This window comes from Chiloscyllium punctatum, chromosome 5 (genome assembly GCF_047496795.1).
Source record: "Chiloscyllium punctatum isolate Juve2018m chromosome 5, sChiPun1.3, whole genome shotgun sequence".
In the NCBI taxonomy this organism is placed as follows: Eukaryota; Metazoa; Chordata; class Chondrichthyes; order Orectolobiformes; family Hemiscylliidae; genus Chiloscyllium; species Chiloscyllium punctatum.
The window spans coordinates 135,795,225-135,818,897 of record NC_092743.1 but is presented as its reverse complement, the minus strand read 5'-3'; the positions used below and the strand labels follow the sequence as shown (position 1 = coordinate 135,818,897).

Here is a 23,673-nt window from a genome sequence, read left to right as displayed (position 1 = left end):
GTTGCAGAGGGACATAGATAAGGTGCAGAGCTGGGCTGAGTAGTGGCAAATGAAGTTTAATAGAGAAAAGTGTGAGGTAGCTCACTTTGGAAGAAGTAACAGGAATGCAGAATACTGGCTAATGGTAAAATTCTTGGCAGTGTAGATGAACAGAGAGATCTCAGTGTCCAGGTGCATAAATCCCTGGACACCCAGGTTGAAAGGGTTGTTAAGAAGGCATATAGTGTGTTGGCATTTATTGGTAGGGAGATTGAGTTTCAGAGCCATGAGGTCATGCTTCAGCTGTACAAGACACTGGTAAGGCCGCACCTGAAGTATTGTGTCCAGTTCTGGTCATCATATTATAAGAAGGCTGTGGAAGCTTTGGAAAGGGCTCAGAGGAGATTTACTAGGATGTTGCCTGATATGGAAGGAAGGTCTCACGAGGAAAGGCTGAGGGGACTGAGGCTGTTTTCGTTGGAGAGAGGAAGATTGAGAGGTGACTTAATCGAGACGTATAAGATAATAAGAGGGTGAGATAGGGTGGACAATGAGAGCCTTTTTCCTCAGATGTTGAAGGCAAACACGAGGAGACATAGCTTTAAATTGAGGGGGTGATAAGATTTCGGACAAATATTAAGAATAGTTTCTTCACTCAGAACAGTAGGGGTGTGGAATGGCCTGCCTGCAACAGACTTGCCGACATTAAGGGCATTGGACATACATATGGATAATAATGGAATGATGTAGGTTGGATGGGCATCAGGTTAATTTCACAAGTTGGCACAACATCGAGGACCAAAGGGCCTGTACTGCGCTGTAATGTTCTATGTTCTATAACTGCTGGGGGGAGGTAGAGGCAGAGGCATGCCTTATGGAGTGATAATAAAGCGGGCTTTCAGAAATTTGTGTCATAAAGAGACTGTCAGTTAAAAACTATGGTATTGGAATTACTGGCTAGTGAGGAGATTGGCTGAGAGGCAGAGGAGACACAATAAGGCTGATGGGCAGGTCCTCTAAATAGCAGAATGTCCCCCAAGTAACTGGTTTGTAACAACAACTATTCAGTGTATTTATTGATAACTTAGATGATTGAACAAAAAGCCATGTATACAAGTTTGCTGTAACAGAAGGAAAGGAAGGTCAGATTGTAAGCTCTGTAGGTGGAAACATAAGCTCCAGCATCATGCAAATGGGGCAGCATGGTGGCTCAGTGGTTAGCACTGCTGCCTCACAGCACCAGGGACTCCAGGTTCGATTCCAGTCTTGGGTGACTGTCTGTGTGGGTTAGGTGAATTGGCCATGCTAAATTGCCCATAGAGTTCAGGGATGTGTAGGTTAGGTGCATTAGTCAAGGGTAAATATACAGTATTAGGAAAGGTGTTTGGGTGGGATACTCTTCTGAGGGTCGTTGTGGACTTACTGGGCTGAAGGGTCTGTTTCCACACTGTCGGGATTCTATGATTACTTGGAATTTTAAGTGATTTGACAAAACTTGGCAAATGGATGTCAATACAGCCAAATGCCCGATCATTCACTTAGGAAGTACTCTGCCATATTTTTGTTAGATCCAAGTGGTGAAGAATTAGAAACAGTGCAGGTACCAGAGAGACTTTGGCAGTCCAGGTCCTTAGATCCTTAAAATATCACTGACACGTACAGAAAATAAACTGAAGAAATATTCTGGCTTTTAGAGGTGTAGAAATGATGCTCCAGCTATGCAGAGCCTTGGTGGTCCACAACTGGAGTACTACCTGCAGTTCTGTGTGTCATACTTCAGGAAACATATACTGATCTTGGAGTAAGTATTGTGTAATTCTACCAGGATGATATACTGACTCCAACAGTTAAGTTATGGGGGATTGCAAAAATAAGGGTTCTATTCCATACAATATAAAAGATTAAGGGGTGATGTGATTCCAAGTTTTAGGAAGATTTAGTATGGATCAAGAGAACCTCCTTCCATTGGTTGTGAATCAAAGACAAGAAGTACAGCTTAAAATTAGACCTTTCAAGAATGAAGTTATGGAACAATTTGACACACAATGATTACTAGAAGTTTCTTAAGTCTCTTAAAGAACATGGAGAAAATATTGTTATATGCAGCGAGGTCTCATTGAATGGAATTTTGAGTGCAAAATGGTGACTCATAGAATGGTTACAATGTTGAAACAGGGTAAAAACAATGACTGCAGATGCTGGAAACCAGACTCTGGATTAGTGGTGCTGGAAGAGCACAGCAGTTCAGGCAGCATCTGAGGAGCAGTAAAATCGACATTTCGGGCAAAAGCCCAATGAAGGGCTTTTGTCCGAAACGTCGATTTTACTGCTCCTCAGATGCTGCCTGAACTGCTGTGCTCTTCCAGCACCACTAATCCACAATGTTGAAACAGCCCATTCAGCCCCTCAAGACCACACTATCTCTCTTCCAGATCAATTTAGCTAGGAATCATGCCTGCATCCTTTTTGCACAGCGCTGCATTTTTTTCCTAGCGTTGCTTGTCTAATTTATTTTTGACACCCGTGATTGAAATGACTGATATGGCCCTATCAGATAGCACATACCAGGCTGTAACTACAAGCTGGGCAACAAGACATTTCCAACAAGACCTATGGTCCTTTAGCCAATCACCTTAAGTCTGTGTCATCTTGTTCTTGACTGTCTGCCAATGGGAATAGTTTTTCCTCTATCAACTCTGTTGTTGTGGTTCTGTTCGCCGAGCTGGGAATTTGTCTTGCAAACGTTTCGTCCCCTGTCTAGGGGACATCCTCAGTGCTTGGGAGCCTCCTGTGAAGCGCTTCTGTGCTGTTTTCTCCGGTATTTATAGTGGCCTGTCTCTGCCGCTTCCGGTTGTAAGCTGGAATAAATACCGGAGAAAACAGCACAGAAGCGCTTCACAGGAGGCTCCCAAGCACTGAGGATGTCACCTAGACAGGGGACGAAACGTTTGCAAAACAAATTCCCAGCTCGGCGAACAGAACCACAACAACGAGCACCCGAGCTACAAATCTTCTACCAAACTCTATCAACTCTGTCTAGATTCTGCTAGAAACTTAAATCTCCTCTTCTCTAAAGAAAACAACTCCACCATCTCCACATACCCAAATTATAGCAATCCCTCTTTCTTGCAATGATTCTGATAAATCTTTTCTCACTATCTCAAATACTTTCATATTCTTCCACAAGTATCATCCCAAGAACTGCACACAATAATCAGTCGAGGTTGACCAGTACTTTATAAAGGTTTGTGATAACTTCCTGGCTTTAGTATCCTGCCTCTATCTAAAAAGGTCAGGATCCTGTATGTTTTATAAACTGCTTCATCAAGTTGTCTCACCCCCTTCAACAATTTGTGAACATTTGACCCTAGATCTCACCATTCCTTCACCCATTCAGAACTGCAGTCTTTATATTATAACATCTGTTCCCTTACTTCCTATCACTTCATACCTTCTGTGCTTCAAATTTCATCTGTGTCTGACCATTCAGTCATCTACCTCAGTCCTCTTGCAGCTGAACACTAGTCTCCCCTATTAAGTTTTCGGTCACTTGCAAATTATGAACTTATGTCCTGTGCACTCCAGCTATTCATATATATATATAAAAAGGAGAAAGATTAAGACTAGCTTCAACTTCTGGTGAACAGGATCCTATACAGCTACCAGTCTGAAAACAACAACTCAGAACTGTTCTCAGTGAAGTACCAGGGTACTATAACTTCTGAAAAAACAATAAATATAACACATCCTCTAGTCTCCACTTTTACAACCCCTTAAACATCCTATAAAATTCACCATCTCTAAAACCCCTAAAACATTCCCATCATTTATGCCAACCTATGCCGCTATACAAACCTCAATGGCACATTTTTCATGTCAAGTTATGCACCTCTAAAGGTCTCATGACCTTTTATAGCACCTCTGACAACATAGTGCCAATTCATGCCAACCCATTCTTTGCCCTCACACCTACCATGCCAACTCACTTAGATTTTTATTTTATTTTTTCCCATGGTGAATACTAAGTACTGCAGATTTCAGAAAAACGGAAAAAAAATCGTAAAATCCCATTTACATATTTAAAATCTTTCAACTATATAATGCCTCATTTTAAAAAAATGAAGAGCCCAATCCCCTATGACAAGCAGTGGATAAATTATAAACTTTCCTGTCTCTGCCTGCAATGGTTCCAACATTTAGTTTTGTTAATCTTTTCCTTTTTACATACTTCTAGAAGCTTTTACAAATAGTTTTTTTTTTTGCTATTCTATAAGTGTATTCTATCCTCTCTTACTTCACAATTGCTTGGTCCTCCATTGCTGAGTTCTGAAATTCTCCCAATCCTCAGGCTTACAGTATTTTGGGTAACTCTACAAGGCACCTTCTTTGATCCAATACTATTGTTAGCTTAGCTGTTACCCAAAGAGCTTGTGTTTTTCCTGCAGGGATTTTTGCCTTGAAAACAAGCATTTATTCTTATAATACCAGCCTTTGCCTTTCTATCATCAAATCTTTATATCTGTTTTTCCAACCGACTGCAGCCAACTTCCTCCTCATACTTTCTTAAGTAGCCTAGTTTAAATTGAAATCCAGTTTCAGATTGAACTACGTCTTTTTCAAACTTGCTGGAAAATTCCATCATACTATAGTCATTACTCTTTACAGGTTCTTTTACAACAAAATGATTAATGACCTCTTTGCTCTGCATAAAGGTAGATCTAAAATTGACTCTGTTACGCTTGGTTCCTCATCATATTAGAGGAGAAAGTGAGGACTGCAGATGCTGGAGATCAGAGCTGAAAATGTGTTGCTGGAAAAGCGCAGCAGGTCAGGCAGCATCCGAGGAGCAGGAGAATCGACGTTTCGGGCATGAGCTGCCTGACCTGCTGCACTTTTCCAGCAACAGTCCTCATCATATTATTCCAGTAAACTATTTTGAACACATTCCAGGAATTTTTCCTCCACATTGAAGTCATGAGATTTACCCAGTGAATCTGCAGATTGAAGTTATCCCACGATTACTTCATACCTTGCTATATGAACCTCTAATTTCCCGATTCATATCATTCCCTGCATGGCTGCTACTGTGACAGCTTATAAACCACTGCTGCCAATGTTTGTTTTTTTCTGCTGTTTGGAGTTTCACCCAAATGGATTCTACTTGCTTTTTTTTCCTGATCAGAGGTCCTGCCCCATAATTTTATCCTGCTCCTTTAATCCCACCTTTCCTAAGCCTTGACTAAAGTTCCCAATCTTAGTCACTCCACCGTCACATAGCCATACTGGCAATTAAAACAGACCCATCTCCCCCACTAGCACCATCAATTCTCCATTCCTTTTGTGCACACTTCCGATGGAGTGCTTTTAATTTTATGTTATTAAACATTATTCTGTAATTTAATCCTGGTTGATTCCAGTACCACTGTTTTCCACTTTCATTTACAACTTTTCCACTTCCTATTCTTGGCCTGTTCTTTTTTTATCCTGCCTGAATCCTCTCTAAGGTTCCCATTCCCTGACAAACTGATTTGAGACAAACTATTTTAAACCCTCCTCAGAAAAACCAGGAAATCTCTCCACAGGGATATATGTCACTGTCCTGCGAAGATATATCCCATCTCCTATAACAGGTCACTCCTTCCCCAGAACTGGTCCCAATGCCCCAAAATCTAAAGCAATCCTTGCTGTGACATTTCTCTGGCCGGCTGCATGTTTGCTCAATCTTCCTGTTTCTATACTCACCACCATGTGGTACTGGAGATTTCTACCTGAAAAGGTTCTGTTTTTCAGTCTCTTACCCAGCTGCCTAAATTCAACTTTCAGGATTTCAACCGTTTTACCTACATCATTGGTGCCAAAGTGGAACAAAGAGAGGGTGGTTCATATGTAGGACGCACTGCTAGAGAAAGTGGTAGATGCAGATACACTGACAATATTTAAAAGACATTTTAGCCAGGGACATGAATAGGAAAGGTTTAGAGGGATACAGGCCAAATGCAGGCAGGTGCGACTAATTTAGTTTGGGAAACTTGGTCGGTATAGACGAGTTGGACGGAAGGATCTGTTTCTGTGTTGTATGACTCTATGACAATCTTTATCATTTCACTTTCCATCAAAAGCATGTGCTGCAGCAATCCCTAGTCCTGACACTTCTGTAATACACTTAATGGTAATGTCCTCGGGAATGTTGTTGAACAAAGAGACCTCGGCGTGCAGGTTCGTAGCTCCTTGAAAGTGGAGTCGCAGGGAGATAGGATAGTGAAGGCATTCGGTATGCTTTCCTTTATTGGTCAGAGTAGTGAGTACAGGAGTTGGGAGGTCATGTTGCGGCTTTCCAAGACATTAGTTAGGCCATTTGTGGAATACTGCATGCAATTCAGGTCTCCTTCCTGTCGAAAAGATGTTGTGAAATTTGAAAGGGTTCAGAAAAGATTTACAAGGATGTTGCCAGGGTTGGAGAATTTGAGTTATTGGGAAAAGTTGAATTGGCTGGGGCTGTTTTCCCTGGAGCATTGGAGGCTGAGGGGTAACCTTATACAGGTTTATAAAATCATGAGGGGCACGCATAAGGTAAATAGACAGTCTTTTTCCCAGAGTAGGGGAGTCCAGAACCAGACGACATAGGTTTAGAGCGAGAGGAGAAAGATATAAAAGAGACCTAAGGGGCAACTTTTTCACGCAGAGGGTGGTGCGTGTGTGGAATGGGCTGCCAGAGGAAGTGGTGGAGGCTAGTACAATTGCAACATTTAAAAGGCATTTGGATGGGTATATGAATAGGAAGGATTTGGAGGGATATGGGCTGGGTGCTGGCAGGTGGCACTAGATTGGATTGGGAGATCTGGTCGGCATGGACGAGATGGACCGAAGGGTCTGTTTCCATACGGTACATCTCTTTGACTATGACTCTATGTTATGATGCCCATAATGAATGGATAATCAAATCTTACTTCAAATTTGCATTTCTACATAGCACCTGAGAATTCTCCAAAGCCATTTTTTTAATTCTGAAAAATTGTTCAGTTTAAAAGTACAAAAACTTCTAAAGGTTAATACTAGTTATAGCTTCTTATTCTGTACTCTGCATTTCCTAACTTTATGGTCCAATTCAGTTGCTTGCATTAATCTTCCAAACATTCCAGACTATGAAATAGTAGAGAGTGGAAATAAGCCAGGAGGCCACATGTAATCTACTAACAATATCATAACTAGATAATTATCAGTTCTTCATTGCACTCAGTTCAAGTAAAACATGATAAAATGCAGATGCTGAAATGAACAGAAAATTGTCCAGTTATGGAAACTTTCATTACACCACTGGATGAGTAATCTATGCAGAGGAAATTGAATATTTATATAGTTTTGCATGTTAGACCTACACTTTAGAAACATAAAACAATTAAATACCATAACACATTTACAGTACTCCTAATTTATCTCACACATTGCTAATTTGAATTGAAATTTCTTTACCTTTCCTGTCCTCCTGGATTACATGATACTTGCAAGGTTACAGTTCCACAATAGAAATTGGTCCTGAATAACTAACATGCATCACCTTCCTTTATGAATATGCTAAGACAGTTTTGTTGATGGATTATTTGCTTGTTACTAATAATGTGCTGGGTCTGATATTATTCTCAATCCAATGATCATGTAGATCATTCAGCAGAATAAAATCAGAAGTTGAAATTCTGGTCAATTTTCTCCTTCTCCTCAACCTAATGCATTGTATTCATAGGAACCATGCTGCTTCTCAGCTAAGGGCTCATTAAATAGCAACAAAACGTGGCGGAAAGGGAGCCCAATACCTTCCTGCAGCCACAGACTACACGCAGAGGCCAGATCTGTGGCACTGCAGCCAGCATTATGTGGCAAATTCATCACCCTCACTGGTATCAGCAGCAACCCCAGTAACAAGGGGAGTATGTCAGGTCAGTTAATGCTGGTTTTCAGTAGACGGAGTAAGGCTAGGAGGGGATAAGAGAACCTTTCTTCACAGCCACTCAATGACCCTCCAGAGGCATGGCCAACAATGCATGGGGGAGTGGGGGGAAGGAAGGGGGGGGGGTGTTAACCTGAGGGTCATCACTTGTCAGGATGGGGACAGGTTGAGAAGGAGAATCCTTTATAGTCACCTCAGTGGGTGTAGGAATGGAACCAATAGTGTTGGGGTCACTCCACACCGCAAACCAGCCATCCAGCCAACTGAGCTAAACTGACCTACATCCAGTGGCCAGACCAGACCACAACTGTGATCCCGTTATTTTCCATTAAGCTTCCATAGAATACAGGGGGACACCAACCATCAACGATGTTAAAAAGCAGTCTGAATAGGACTGTCTCAAAATCAGTGAGATCATTTATTTTTTACAAGAATATCAAACAAATTTCTGAGACTATTGCTTGACTCTATAAAATTGGACTACAATTGCTGAAGGAAAATCAGGAAGATTTTACTCTTCCTCTTTAAACTGAATGTTGGGTTTCACATTACACAATGGATTGCGACAGAATGAAAATAACAACAAATATAAAAGTATTGGTTAATATAAAACATAAATTTACTGTATAGCTTAAGGGATATAATAAGAAATATATCTGTTAAGTGCAGAAACATTCAAAACTACATAAAAGTATCATGTCTTGCCAACTAAAATGAGTATTTACATAATAGTTAAGACATTTTTCAAATTTATGTTAGTCATCCTATAGATCAAAGAGGAATAGATCAAAGAGGTAAAAAGACAATAAATGGTGGATATTGGCATCATGAATGACACATTGTCCATTTTTCCACCTCAATAAAAATGCAAGAGTAGAATTTGCCTACTGTCCTGCTTCCTGGGCTGTATGTGAGAACCTTATTCTTTATCTGCGGTTTTAGTGGATTTGCTCGATACACATGAAGGCCATAACCATCAGCTGTTTCATGTCTTCTTACCCGATTCTGAGAAATTGTCTAAAGACCCATCTGTTGATGTCGTGACAATATTACTGTTGCTCATTGGTTCTGTTTTCACTGAAAACAAAATAAAAGGAAGCTCTGTCAACTATGTGATGAGCAAACCTTCACAGAAATCTAAAACTATACCTGATGTTAATTTTTTTAAAAATTAAACAGACACACACAAAAATTCCTCGAAGCATGGCATTCCAACTGGAACTCTATCAACAAACTTATCAAGTTAGACCCCATCTATCAACCCCGAGAGAAAAAAAGGAAATGACATCACCACAGGAAATAACATCACAACAGGAAATGATGTCACCACAGGAAATGACATCACCAACCCAAAGAAATCCAAACATATAAATAGAAAGCAGAAAGCAGGAATCAGCAACAGTGCTTTGTCTGGAGGCCCAATGAAGATGTTACCTAGTAGGGTGACAAAATGGCTGGACGTGAACCGGCCAGCTCAGTGAGCAAACCTATATGTAAGTATTTTAAAAACCAAAAGTACAGCAGCATGTTGTAAATCAGAAGCAAAAGCTGAAATTACTGGAAAAGCTCAGCAGGTCTGGCAGTATCTGTGGAGAGAAAGCAGAGTTAATGTTTCAGGTTGAGTGACCCTTCTTCACAAATGTGTGCTGAGGAAGGATCATTGGATCTGAAATGTTAACTCTGCTTTCTCTCCACAGCTGCTGCCAGCCTTGCTGAGCTTTTGCAGTAATTTCTGTTTTTGTTTGAGACCAAGGTAGTTCCTCATTTTATGAACATTGAGATGACAGCTTGTATATAGAGTCACATATCTCCAATGTAATGTGTAAAGCAATTGGAGATGCAAATGATAGGGAATCATAGACCACCAGTAGAAAGTGTAAGCTTGAAAAGGGGAGTAAATAGGTTTCTTTAGCTCAAGTTTCCCATTTATTTGATACTGGATATGTCATAATTTAATCTTGTTTAGTTTTTTTAACATGTTTCTTTGATTTGAGACTTCTGTTTGTTTTACATGGTTCTTCAGAGCTTACTATTTATGAAACTTATTTACAATAAGTAAGCAATGTTTTCAATGTAAAACTATAATATAATTAATTACTCTGGTAACTCAGGTCTGTGATTTCCATCAAGACAAAACTCCAATTCCAGAAGGCTAGCCACAATGTTATCCTGTTGGTTGGCTGAGGGAAAGTTGGGGGGGGGAGAGAGGTGTGAGTGAAATGATGGACAATTGAGGACTGGCTATATTTTGTAAATTTGTGATTCTTGGAGGCAATTGCATGTGTTGAAGTGGAATTGCCTTTTAAAAGGATCCAATTTTATTTAGTGGGATGGACAAAACCCATCTTAACTTTAGATCTTTCAGGAAGAAGTCTAACAGGGCACCATTTTGAATAGTTTCGGGGGCATCCCTCTGAGATGTCGGGTGATATTTAGGAAGGTTCAAGTACCTTTTGGGATTAGTTAAAATTAGTCATGAACATGCATTAGAAACTGTATGAACACATTGGAAACGTCAAGTTGATTGGAGCTGTCAAAAGGGGCCTGTCAATTTGCCAATGCATCAAAATGCTGCAGTTTAAATGAAACCTTTGCTATTTAATTCTGTCTGTTGATTTAAGTTGGATCATTATAGGATTTATGCTGCTATTTATGAATAACTTCACAATCTATCATGTCATAGTGGGAGGCTCATCAGTTCAGTCTGACTGACAGCTGCAAATGGCTATAAAATCTTGGCAATGGGGCAGTGAATATGAATATTGCTTTTTATTAAGCACTTGAACAAAATATCTATTTAGAGTCATAAAAATGTACAGCATGGAAACAGACCCTTCAGTCTAACTCATCCATGCCAACCAGATATCTCAACCCAATCTAATCCTACATGCCAGCACCTGGCCCATATCTCACCAAACCATTCCCATTCATATACCCATCCAGATGCCTTTAAACATTGCAATTGTACTAGTCTCCACCACTTCTGGCAGCTCATTCCATACATGTACCACCCTCTGCATGAAGAAATTGCCCCTCAGGTCTCTTTTATATCTTTCCCCTAAACCTGTGCCCTCTCATTCTGGACTCCCCACCCCAGGAAAGACTCTTTATTTATCCTATCCATGCCCCTCATGATTTTATAAACCTCTATAAATGTAGGTAGGATTGCTACGCTGGGCTAAGAGACCACCAGGTTGAGGCTGAGTTCTAGACATCACCAAGTGAAAAGGAACAAAAAAAAGCACAAGAGGAAAAAAGGAGTGGATGAGCTCTGGCTGAGGTGACTCAATCCATAGCCATCTTGGAATATGGGTGGGCTATTAATTATCTCCCTAGTCCATCCAGCATAATCTGTTGCTATCTTCCCATGGGTTTACTACAAGACAACTGCCAAGCTTGCTCTAGTCTGGTGGTAGATGTAAAACTTAAGTTCTAACAGGATTAGATCAGACAGATGCAGGAAGGATGTTCCCAGCAGTAGGGGAGTCCAGAACCAGGGGCCACAGTCTAGGGTTAAGAGGTAAGCCTTTAGCAGAGGGATGAGGAGGAATTTCTTCACCACCTGGAGAGCTGAGCCAATGGAATTCACGACAGCAGAAGACTATTGATACTAAAGTACTAGACTTTTGAGGCCAAGATGTACATACAATCTTTAGGACTAAAGGGACAAAGGGGTATTGGGAGAAAGGAAGATTAGAGGACTGGGTCAGATTATCATATCAATTGGAAGAGTAGGCTTGAAGGGCTGAATGGCCTACCCTTGCTCCTACTTTCTAAGATCCAAAAGGCTTGATGATTTACCTATACTCTGATATTTTATGACTCACCTAGGCTTCCTTACTGCTCGTTCACTTTGGACATACTAGATGGTACTCATGGGCAAAGACTTGTCTCATGTTGAAGGTTGGACCAATGCGGAGGATGTTTTCACCCACTGAGCCAACACCTGTCCCACATTCAATGCTTCAGATCCAATAAATCAATGTAGGTGTGATAACATTATGATTGGCCTCCGCTGTGTTTCCACTTATAATACCACGCCAGTCTTAGTGTTGGGTGAAGACGAGATAGACTTGTCAGATCAAACAACCTTTTGATGGTGTCTCTCTCCAGTCTCTAGGCTCACACAGAAGGAACTGGAGAAATGCTGGAAAATATGGATCGATGGCTGGGCATCAGTCATCGATATTTGTCTAGATTAGATTACTTTACAGTGTGGAAACAGGCCCTTCGGCCCAACAAGTCCACACTGCACCCACCGAAGCGCAACCCACCCATACCCCTACATCTACCCCTTACCTAATACTACGGGCAATTTAGCATGGCCAATTCACCTGACCTGCACATCTTTGGAGTGTGGGAGGAAACCGGAGCACCCGGAGGAAACCCACACAGACACGGGGAGAACGTGCAAACTCCACACAGTCGCCTGAGGTGGGAATTGAACCCGCCTCACTGATGAGGCAGCAGTTCTAACCACTGTGCCACCGTGCTGCCTACTAGTTGATATAATACCGCTCAACTAGTCTACTAGTTGATATTCTAACAACTGTAAATTGGTATGTTACTTGCTTTAAATTGTCTTTGTTTTAAAGTTACAAAACTAATAGTTTATTGCCAGCAATTTTAACTAAGACTACTAAATGGTCCCATAGGTAACAACAAAACCACCAGTTTTTAACTGGAACATGTGAAGGCTGTTGTAGTAGAATTAAGTTAAAAATCACAACACCAGGTTATAGTCCAACAGGGTTAGCAGGCTCACTGCCTTTATTCCTGATGAAGGCTTTTGCCTGAAACGTCGATTTTGCTGCTCCTTGGATGCTGCCTGAACTGCTGTGCTCTTCCAGCACCACTAATCCAGAATCTGGTTTCCAGCATCTGCAGTCATTGTTTTTACCTTTTTTACTTAATGGAAGCACTAGCTTTCAGAGCGCAGCTCCTTCATCAGGTGGTTGTGGAGTACACTATTGTAAGACTAGTGCTTCCAATTAAACCTGTTGGAATATAATCTGGTGTTGATTTTTTTTTTTAAACTTTGTCCACCCCAGTCCAACACCAGCATCTCTAAATCATAGTAGAATTAGGTTGAATGTAATTGTTACACATGTCTTAAACTAGACTTTAAAATTATCTGCAACTCTAAAATGCAAGATTGATTTTTATTACTTATTATTGAACTCAAAGTATAACTCTGAAAACTAAACAAAAAATGGTGTATACTTATTCATTCTTCTCATTGCACACATAACTACAATTCAGACATCAAACTCACTTTTGAGCTGAAGAGAAAGTTTCTTAAAATCGCCAATGTACTACTAACAATGATCAGCATTAATTGGGTCCTGTCTCTAACTCTGACATACAATTGTGCTGTGGTATATCAATCACAAGCAGGTTAGCCCCAAATCTTGCTATTAAGTTTAAGAACTAACACACTTATTTTAAATTGGTCAACATCTTCAATAGGGCAGTCAGAGGAGTTTCATACAAATGTTTAATTTGTGAAATACTAAAGTGGCATAGCAAAGCTCCAATTCTCCACTGCCTTCTCAAAAAGGAATAGAATAAAACAATTTGAGCCACCACATTTTTCCTAAAATGGAAAGCAAATGTAGTAAAGCTCACTAATCGATAAAATTGATGCAAGTTAAGCTTGTCAAATTCTCTCAGACCTAATTTCTAATACAGTCACCATAACCAGGATTATAACAAAATACAACAGATTTCTTTTACATTCAAGTAGACAGGATGTACAGTATAGCTTCACTTTCTGACAGCTACATGTTTATAACCCAGTCTTTGACACTACAAACCTGTATTAAAATTAATCATGTTTTTTATATTTTTCAATGAGTAACAATTGCCAATGAATTAATAATTTTAAAAACCATCTTGATGGAAAACATCAATGGCATTGCCTTATTCCAAGTGCATGTTATGAGCACCAACCATTTGTCACTGACAAAATTAGGCAAATTTGAATCGGAGAGTCACACTGGGTTGACTCTTGCTATATTTTGGTGAAGTATGAGTTTTGGAGTTTTATGGAAGTTTCAGTTCCTGGGCCTTGATGCATTTCCTCACACCACCTTTTGCTGCTCACCTTGGTAATTATACAACCAGGCTCCAAGGTGCCCTCTTGTACAGAACTCACCAATGTCAATGCAGTGGGCACTGTTTAATCCCCAGCTGTGCACCACTTCAAATGCTGCATGCCAGGGATGCCCATTCTGGGTTTGTCAGCTGACCCACATTCCAGAGGGTGACAGCTGAGAAAGGGAAATTGGCACACTGCTCTGTAAACAGGCACCTGGCGATCCTGATGGGAATGTTCCTGGAGAGCAGCACCACCCTCTTTCCTCAGTGGAGACCACAGCATCCTACCCTGTTGGCCTGGTTGGAGATAGCTCTTTATTCAGGGCCACTTCCATGGTCAAAGTGAGTCTGCTGCAGTATCTCAAGACAACCAATGACTTTGTGTTCCCATAAGGATATGTGTCACCATCCTTTCTGCTTCATCACACACATTCTAACTCTGCCACTGCACTATGCTTGATGGTTTGGTCTACCACTCAAACTGTAGCACTTCACTGAACAGCTATGACCCCACCCCCCCCCCCCCCCCCACCTCCCCCCAAAAGCTACTAACACTTCTGGCTCTCTGCACTTCCTACTAATTCACTCAGATCTCTTCACCAGCTTTCCTCCTTCTCTAACAGCACTCCCATCTTGATATCTTCAGTCTTTTTTTCCCACTGCAGAAGAAACTGACCCATGATGGATAACAATGGCCTACTCCTGCTGCTATCATCTCTTTCCAGAAGATGATCTTTGAATGAGCAAGAGATTGAAACCACTCGTGAAGGTGACAAGACCTCTGCATAAAGACATGTTCAAGCTTTAACCAATCTTGCACAACCCATTCCATCTCTTGTCTTCTGCAGGCACCATTGGCACTCACACATCCTCTGTTCTCAATGCCAACAGCTCACCCCATTGTCTGCACTTTGACCCTTCAGGGGATGCACTGGCATAGCTTTCTCCTGCTCCCTCCACCAACTCAGACTTTTGCCTCGCTGGGTACTCGATGGGGATTAGACTCAGGAGTATATTCCAATGAACACATGGCTGCCATGTCTCCTCACTGCTCAAGGAAGAAACAGTCCAGGGTGCTGGCATTTGAAGGATTGCTGGAGACCAGGCCCTGAGTGACCCCATGCAGAAGATCACTGCATGGTTTCAGCCATTAATAATGCTGTGTACATGCACAAAGATAGCAGCTCTCAGTAAACTGAATCAGAGCTTGGAGGAGTCCAATGCTGGCTTGAGTATTTGACTAAACTAAAAGAATTGCAGATACTGGAAATCAGAAACAAACACTGAAATTGCTGGAAAAACTCCAGTTTGGGCAGCATCTGTGGAGAGAATCTGCAGAAGGGTCACTGGACCCAAGGTGTTAACTCTAATTTCTCTCTAGAGATGCTGCTGGACCTCCTGAACTTTTCAGCAATGTCTATTCTTTTTGTTTGGTATTTGTCTGCCTGGCTGGCAGCACGGGCAGGTTGGTGCCATCAGGGGCAGCCAGGCTTAGCAGTGTGTGCACTGACCTGCACCCTCAGCAAGAGGGCTTTGTGTTGGGAAGGACAGCAAGACCAGCAACCTTGACTTCAACCTTGCTGCTCCTTCCTCTCAGAGACAGCAAAGGGGGAACCACACATACATATGCACAGACACGAGAGAGAGAGATCCTCTCTGGACACTCCCCAGTACCTGGATCCCCTTTGCCTGCACCCAGCCAGCCCTCCTCAACCCTGTGAATCCATGACCTTGGAAAATTGAGCCTGTAGCTGGGGAAGAGAACCTGTAACTGGGGAACAGTGAGCCTGTAGCTGGGGAAGACCATTCCAGTACTCTAGTGATTAACAACCCTGGGCTCATCCACCCAAACCTGCCAGACTAACCAGCTCTGTGACAAGATGGCTCCCTCCAGCTCAGTTGCAGAGACCAGGGCTGGACCTAGCTATGGGGTGAAGGCAAGGAACATGGAAACAATCTCAGGGAGCAGAGATGACAATATACTATCAGTAGAATCTCACATCCATAATTATTAACATGCAGCTGTCTGATCAACTCTCCATTTAGCAATGGAACCAGGTTAACTGGTTACTATGTCACAGTTAAGCTGCTCCTTCATTAATCCCAAAATAGATAGTTGCAAGGCCTTGTTTATCTCCACATAGCTGTAGATTTCAGACCTCCCTCACATTCATCACTACAGCCAAGACAAAACTGAGGTGAGGAAATTACAAATTAATGAAATTGTTTTGTGATGGTCTTTACTTCCACCTGTATTCCAGACTTATAGCCACATTGTGTATGCATGTAAATCCTCATCCATAACTGCATATTTCTCCAGGGTTAAAGGTTAACTCTGTAGGTCTTATAAGGGAGTGCAATGTCCACAAACATCCAAACTGGGCTTCCGAACTGGCTGGAAAAGAGGTTTGTAGAACCGACTTAGTAACTTGATGTTGTAGTGAAGTCAACTAAAGAATGACATGCTCATTCAGTGATGTAAGTGAAATTCTAGATGCTGAAGGCTGTATATTGAGATGAGTCTGTGTTCGGATGCTGCAGACAGAGTCACCATGGCCCAATGCACGGTGAGGCTTCAACAACTGACTTGAAAGGAAGCCTCAAAACCTAATCTTACTGCCAGGTGATGTCAGAACGCTGCCTGAATGAGTGCTCAGTTTTTCCCCCAAATGCCCAGCGGAACAGATGAAGCTGTTTTTCTTGAATGTGGGAGTAGCAGATGTTAGGCACTCAAACAGTTGATAAACAGTAACTTCTATTGCACAAAACCGAAGAAAGATATATTAAAACAGCTGCATTTACTCTTGTGAACCAACAGGGACTGTTGGCCTTTGCCACCATAAAACTATGCATTCACTGTGCTCCAATCACTCAATATCTCAGCTGTCAATTCTGTTCTGTCTGGTCTATTGTATCATGGTGACAGTGATATTCTTCCCCTTCAAAGTCCTCAGCTTTTTCCTTTGAGATAGTTGGTCTCCCAGCTCCTCGGTGTCCAGGCCACTCCCTCTTTACCTGCTTCAATTGTGCACATCCAGGACAGATTAAGGAGCAGACTCTGGCTGAAGTCTTGTCCAGACTGCTTGGAACCAAGTATAAGCCACCCTACTACAGTTCCCTAATGGCCTTGGTGGAACAGTGGGCTCCACCATGCCTGTGTTCTTACTCAGTCAAGAGGTTTCTTAAAAGGAGCCATCAGCCCTGGTTGGAAGGGCTAGGTCTTGTTTACAAGAAGCCATTTGGCCCTTTGAATGAGGCAAGAGTTGGCCTGTTATCAAGAACATAGGCATCTTGGCAGGATACTGGGCACAGATCTTGAGCAATGTGGCAGTGACGAGGTGCCCATTAAGTGGTGCCCTTTCCTTTTAGTTCAACCTCATTTATAACAAGGTGCTGTCGATGCATCGAGAGAAATAGTGCCCTGCACCTAGAGGAAGGCAGCAATATTTTATAAAATCCCACTGCCAGGCTGTAGCACTGACCTTTTCCCCCCCGGGAAAAGAGATGAGGCAGCATGACCTTGAATTGAATTTAGTGTCACGTACAGAGGCACAGTGAAAACTTTGCCTTGCGACCTTACACAAAGCAGTAACAGTCTGGGACCAGGATTCCGCACAGATCCCCAGTGGGTGTTCAGAACACGTCAGGCACACTTGTGTCATGGTGCCACCTTGGCAACCCATGGGATGGCCAGCCACTCCTTCAGGGTGCAGAAGACAAGGCTGTGTCCCAGGTCATCCTCAGTTGTGCCTGCACTGAGCTTCAGGCATCTGAAGGAGATGACAGCAAGGTGGGACCACTCTTGTACATCCAAACCACCTCAGCATTCCAGAAGGTGGGAATCACCCCTGGGGTGGGGGAACAGGGGCGGTGGATGGGGATCTGTGGGTTTGGTCAGTTATTGTCAGGGCTGCCATTCCAAGTCAGGCAGGGAGCTAGGCCTTGGTGGATGGTAATTGAATGTCAAGGGGGGGGATTATCAGGGATAATGTGCAATATTAATTATGAGAATTGGTGACAGAGGCCATAAATTGAGAAGGAGGGATAACTTTGCACAGGAGTTGGACATAATAGCGCACAGGAAGACATGGGGTGGGGGGGAGGGGCTGTGACTCAGTGCAATACTCCCTTTGTCACTTTCCATCCTGCTGGTCAGGTCCCGGTCCTTTGGCAATCACAAAAAAAAGGACAGCCCTCTTCTCCACACCAGCCCAGCCACCATCGAATTGGCATCTCGGTGGCAACTCCCACTTGTAGGGTCTGACCTGGTGCAGAACTGGGGTTTGAATATGATGTCGAAACCCAGCAGGTGCAAGCACATCCACTCAGGGGGGTGCACAATAGTAAGACAGCAGTACTGTGGAATGTAGTTAATGAGGTGACCACTGTCAAAGTGCACGAGAAAAATCATGAGAGCTCATTGAGAGAAACTCCCCATGGAACTCCCTCATTAGGATCAAGTCAAATGTTGGGAATACTCAGCCCACCATCTCCTGTTGGTGTCATTCATCAGGTGGCTCAGTGGTCAGAAATACTGCCTCACAACACCAGGGACGCGGGTTCAATCCCAGCCTTGGGTGACTGTCTGTCTGTGTAGAGTTTGTACGTTCTCCTAGTGTCTGGGTGCTCCGGTTTCCTCCCACAATCCAAAGATGTGTAGGTTAGTGAATTGACTAGGCTAAATTGCCCATAGTGTTAGGTGCATTAGTCAGGTGTAAATAGGGCTGGGGAATGGGTCTGGGAGGGTTACTCTTCGGAGGGTCAGTGTGGACTTGTTGGGCTGAAGGGCTGGTTTCCATACTGTCTGGAATCTAATCTAACCTAAGATAGTTAACTTGGAACAACATTACTTCAAAAGATTGTTACAAATTTCTTCACATTTTCTTTTACTATTACTGTGCTGTCCTGAACAGGCTCTGATTGTGATCTGTAAATGGAAATAGGTTATTTGCAAAACTACCTCTAACTTCTGGAAGTTACTGTTTAGCCATAAACTGTGTTTGACTTTTATACAGCAATCTAAAATGCACTGAAATGAAATAGATCCTTACAAATTTTAATTCTGCAAATATATGACTAATGTAGAAAGAGTTTGGGTGTTGGTTAAATCATTGGGACACAAATTGTCACAATGTTATTGATATGGTACAATCCCATCATACAGACAATACAGGATTAATATCTTTATAATACGAACAAGAAACATGATGTTAGTCTTACGATTTTTTTGGCAATAAATTAAGTTTCATAAACAGAAGTATTATACAAGCCTGTATAAAAATAGAGAGGCAAACCAAATCTTGGCATTTATTGCAAAAGTCGAAGAGTATGGTGCTGGAAAAGCACAGCTGGTCAGGCAGTATCCTAGGAGGAGAATTCCTAATGAAAGGCTTATACTTGAAACGTTGATTCTCCTGCTCCTGGGATACTTCCTGACTGGCTGTGCTGTTCCAACACCACACTCTTCAACTCTGATCTCCAGCATCTGCAGTCCTCACTTTCTCCCATTTATTGCAAAAGGACTAGATTGCAACAACACTTCTTTTATAATCATAAGGTATTGGTGAGGCCACACCTGGAGCACTTTGTCCAGTTCTGGCCTCCTTATTTGAGGAAGGATGTGGTGGCACTGGAGGAGGTTTACCAGGTTGATTCCAGGGATGGAAGGGCTGTTGTACGAGGAGCGGTTGAACAACTTGGGCTTGTACTCACTGGAGTTCAGAAGAATGAGGAGAATCTGATTAAAGAATATAAAATGCTAAGGGGGACTAATAAAGTGGATGTTGAACAGATGAGCCTCCTTGTGGGACAGCCTTGAAAGAGGGCATAGATGGGGGCACAGTGGCACAGTGGTTAGCACTGCTGCCTCAGTGCCAGAAACCCAGGTTCAATTCCTGCCTCGGGCAACTGTCTGTGTGGAGTTTGTACATTCTCCCTGTGTCTGCGTGGGTTTCCTCCCAAAGTCCAAAAATGTGCAGTTAGGTGAATTGGCCACGTTAAATTGCCTGGAGTGTTAGGTGAAGGGGTAAATGTAGAGGAATGGGTCTGGGTGGGTTGCTTTTCGGAGGGTCAGTGTGGACTTGTTGGGCCGAAGGGCCTGTTTCCACACTTTTTTTAGTAATCTAATCATCTAATTTAATCAGTGAGGGGCTGGGTTCAAAACTGATGAAGAGAAACTATCTGAGGATTGTGACTCTGTGGAACTCACTGTCTCACAGTGCAGAGGAGGCAGAATAAAGTTGTAGATTCAAGAAAGAAATAGATATGTTTCTGATAAAGGACTGTGGGGAAACAGGCAAGAAAGTGGAGTTGAGACCAAGATAAGATCAGCAATGATCATGTTAAATGACAGAGGGCTGAATTATCTACTCCCATTCCTAATTCCTGTATACAGCATAACTAACCTAAAACCACTCTTGTAGGGTAATTCAGAGAACACATGATGTGAGATCATTAATCAAATCTTGTGATTTTTTTTTTCTCTACTATGGCCACACAAACCTGCAGCGCTCTCTGTACTAGACCTGAACAGCCATTGGCTGTGCTGACCACAGTGATGCTCTCTCCTAAATGGACATTATCGATAAGAATTGAACTGACCTTCTCTGGAGTTATAAAATATAGGACTGCAGTAGTGTGTCCTACAGATCAGGATAGGATACCTCAAACTATTACCTCTCTCCAGATGGAACTGTCTGAAGACATGAAGGGGTCACACATTTAAGACTGAGATGAGGAGAAATTTATTCTGTGTAGTCCATCTGTGAAGTTCTACAGGGTATGAAGCTTTAGAGGCTGGGTCATTAAGCATATTCAAGAGAGATTGATTTTAATCAGTTAGGGGTCAAGGGTTATGGGGAAAAGGCAGAAAAGTGGAGTTGAGGATCAGCCATGACCTCACTGAATGATCTACTTCAGCTCTGATGTCTTATGGTCTTAACTCGGATGAAAAATAGGAAGAATGGTTTTGTAGCAAAACCGAAATATATGTTGGGATTCAATCCATTTGAAGTAAAATAAAATTCAATGTTTTACAATTTAGTCATTAGGATGTCTTCTGGTGCGGTGTGTCTTGGAAACCAACCTCAGTGCACAGGGAAAACTCAACGTAAGTAATGACTACGACTAGTGTGTGTTCAATCTATACATTCCAGATTATTACTTTGGGGGTCCCCATATACAACTGAATGACACAACATTAGCTGGAACATTCCAGAGGTTGTGGGGAGGTAAAGAAATATTCTCACATCAAGATAGAATAATACAGCTCAGGAACAGGCCCTTCAGCCCATGTCTGTGCCAGCCCTGATGCCACTCTAAACCAATCCCATTTGTCTTTCATAACCACTTCTTCTCTATAACAAACACCTGAGTTGTCTTTCATTAACATAATTATTTTATTCAATGCAGAGTTCAGTCTGCTAAGTAAGCCAATGTTATGGGATAATGAAACTTCATTCCTAAATAAAACTTCCATGTTTAGTCAGGAACATCTGTCAATAGATAACAGTTTGATAGTGCAATGGTGAAACAAGAGGATATCTGTTGTTCACTTTTCGATTGGGAAAAAAACAGAAATATTGTGCACACAAACAGCATCTCTGCTTTGCCTCCTCAGCCAGAGTACACAAGCTCCTGTTACTTTGAGCTTGTCATGGGGTTTTAGCGCAGACACTAAGTCAGGAAAGTGTCATTGTTGTCAGTGGGATTCAGGTCAAGGGGGATAACCTACAGCCAAAAGGTCCTGGCACAGGAAGTCAAGGGCACCTTCTCATTCTAGTCTGGGGATGTGGCCATAGTCAATCAACCACTCGGAACCGTCACTGCCAGCAGACTCTCCACGGAAAGAGCAAGAAACCTGAAGTCAGACAGCATCACTCACCTGTGTTGACTCTTTCTGCCCAACTGGGGGCTGTTCTCCTCCTGAAAGTGACTCTATAGAGTTTATAAAATCATGAGGGCCATGGGTAGGGCAAATAGCCAAGTTCTTTTCCCTGGGGTTGGAGAGTCCAGAACTAGAGGGCATAGGTTTAAGGTGAGAGGAAAAATATAAAAGGGATTTAAGCGGCAACTTTTACAGAGGGTGGTGCATGTATGAAATGAGCTGCCAGAGGAAGTGGGGGAGGCTGGTACAATTATAACATTTCAAAGACATTTGGACAGGTACATGGACAGGTGATAATGGGTGGCACAGTTGTGACTGTGTCCCCAGTGAGTGAGTAGACAGTACAGAGGGGCATAGAGTGGGTGGTGGGAAATGATTGAAGGTGTTGCAGGTAATAGCATGAGGGGTGGTAAAGCAGGAGCTCATGTGGGTATCGGAGCAGAGGTGGAGTGACAGTGAGGTACAGCGATTAAGTTGATGGCACCTGTAATGACAGAATGCAGAAGGGTACTGACCTTCCACCTAGCAGAATGGGCATTCCTCCAGATGGCAGGGACACAGTGGGCATCCTCAGACCAGGCTGACACTACCAATCCTTTGGGAAGAAGAGGTCCTGCCTCCGCACCACCCTGCCCAGTGGGATCTCCAGGACCATGCCCACACAGCCGAGTACCAATTTTCCCCAATTTCCAGGGACCATGGTGCAGGACCGCTCCAGACACTGGCCTTGTCCAGGGGCGCATCTGGGTGCTGTTTATAGATGGTACGGGCAGTGCACCTCCTGTGGTGTGTCATCGTGGGAACAGTGTATGGCAAGATGGACACAGGCCGGGGTGTGAAGAACGCCGTAGAAGGGGTAGGTAATTAACAAAGCAAGTTTGGTAAGACATTCTGAGAAAAGGTGTGGTGGAAATAGTTCCAAAAACTAAACACAACTCACCTTTGGCAAAAAAGTAAGATTGACCCCAAGATAACTAGGCATTAATAGACTAGGTGAAGGTGAGGACTGCAGATGCTGGAGATTAGAGTCAAAAATAGAGCCCACATAGCATTACCATGCAACAGTTGCAGACGTATCCCTCAGATTTCTCAGCAAAACACCGTAAGTCACCCAATTTCATTAGAATCTTGCCTCCTTTATGAGAGATTAGATTTCTTCTTTTTCAAAGATCTAGCTTTTGAGATGTCCTCAGTAGTCACTCTTTCAAGAATCTCTTCATTGAGAGCTCACCTCCTCACAAGTCGAACAGAGACCTAAGGGGTACAGGTACATAGTTCTTCAAAGGTGGCATCACAGTTAGAGGCTGTGGGAAGGATGGCATTGACTTGGTTGCCTTCAACAGTCAAAACATTGAGTACAGGAATGGGGCATCATGTTACAGCCATACAAGACATTGGTCAGGCCACATTTGGAGTAAAATCATGGAATCCCTACAGTATGGAAGCAGCCCATCAAGTCCGCACTGACGCTCCGAAGAGCATCCCACCCAAACCAATCTCCTACCCCAGCCCTGTAACCCTGCATTGCCCATGGCCAACTATCTAATCTGCACACCTGGTAGGAGGAAACCTGCGTGCACACACTGGGAGGACATGCAAACTCCATACAGATGGTTGCCTGAGGTTGGAATCAAATGCAGTTCTCTGGTTCTGAGAGGCAGCAGTGCTAACCACTGAGCCTTTGTACAATTCTGGTCAACCTCCTGTGAAAAGGATGTTATTAACTGGAAAGGGTGTAACAAAAGATTTATAAGGATGCAACTTAGCG

The 23,673-nt window shown here is 42.6% G+C and overlaps 1 protein-coding gene across 15 annotated transcripts in view; it reads right to left on the bottom strand.

The window, feature by feature from the left end:
• Positions 1–23,673, bottom strand: part of eya1 (EYA transcriptional coactivator and phosphatase 1) — a 219,110-nt gene that overhangs the window by 167,884 nt on the left and 27,553 nt on the right. For 8 of the 15 annotated variants that reach the window (XR_011960742.1, XM_072571413.1, XM_072571418.1 and 5 more), the window contains one exon: positions 8,921–8,998. The exons of 2 other annotated variants lie outside the window; for them this stretch is intronic. Coding sequence is in view for 11 of the 13 variants with exons in the window: in XM_072571413.1 (XP_072427514.1) it covers positions 8,921–8,998 (78 nt within the window). In the remaining 2 variants the exon portion in view is untranslated. Of the gene's footprint in view, positions 1–8,920; positions 8,999–11,748; positions 11,972–22,960; positions 23,086–23,673 lie in introns of those variants that run through there. 5 more of the 15 variants (XM_072571423.1, XM_072571426.1, XM_072571422.1 and 2 more) reach the window with 4 other exon arrangements.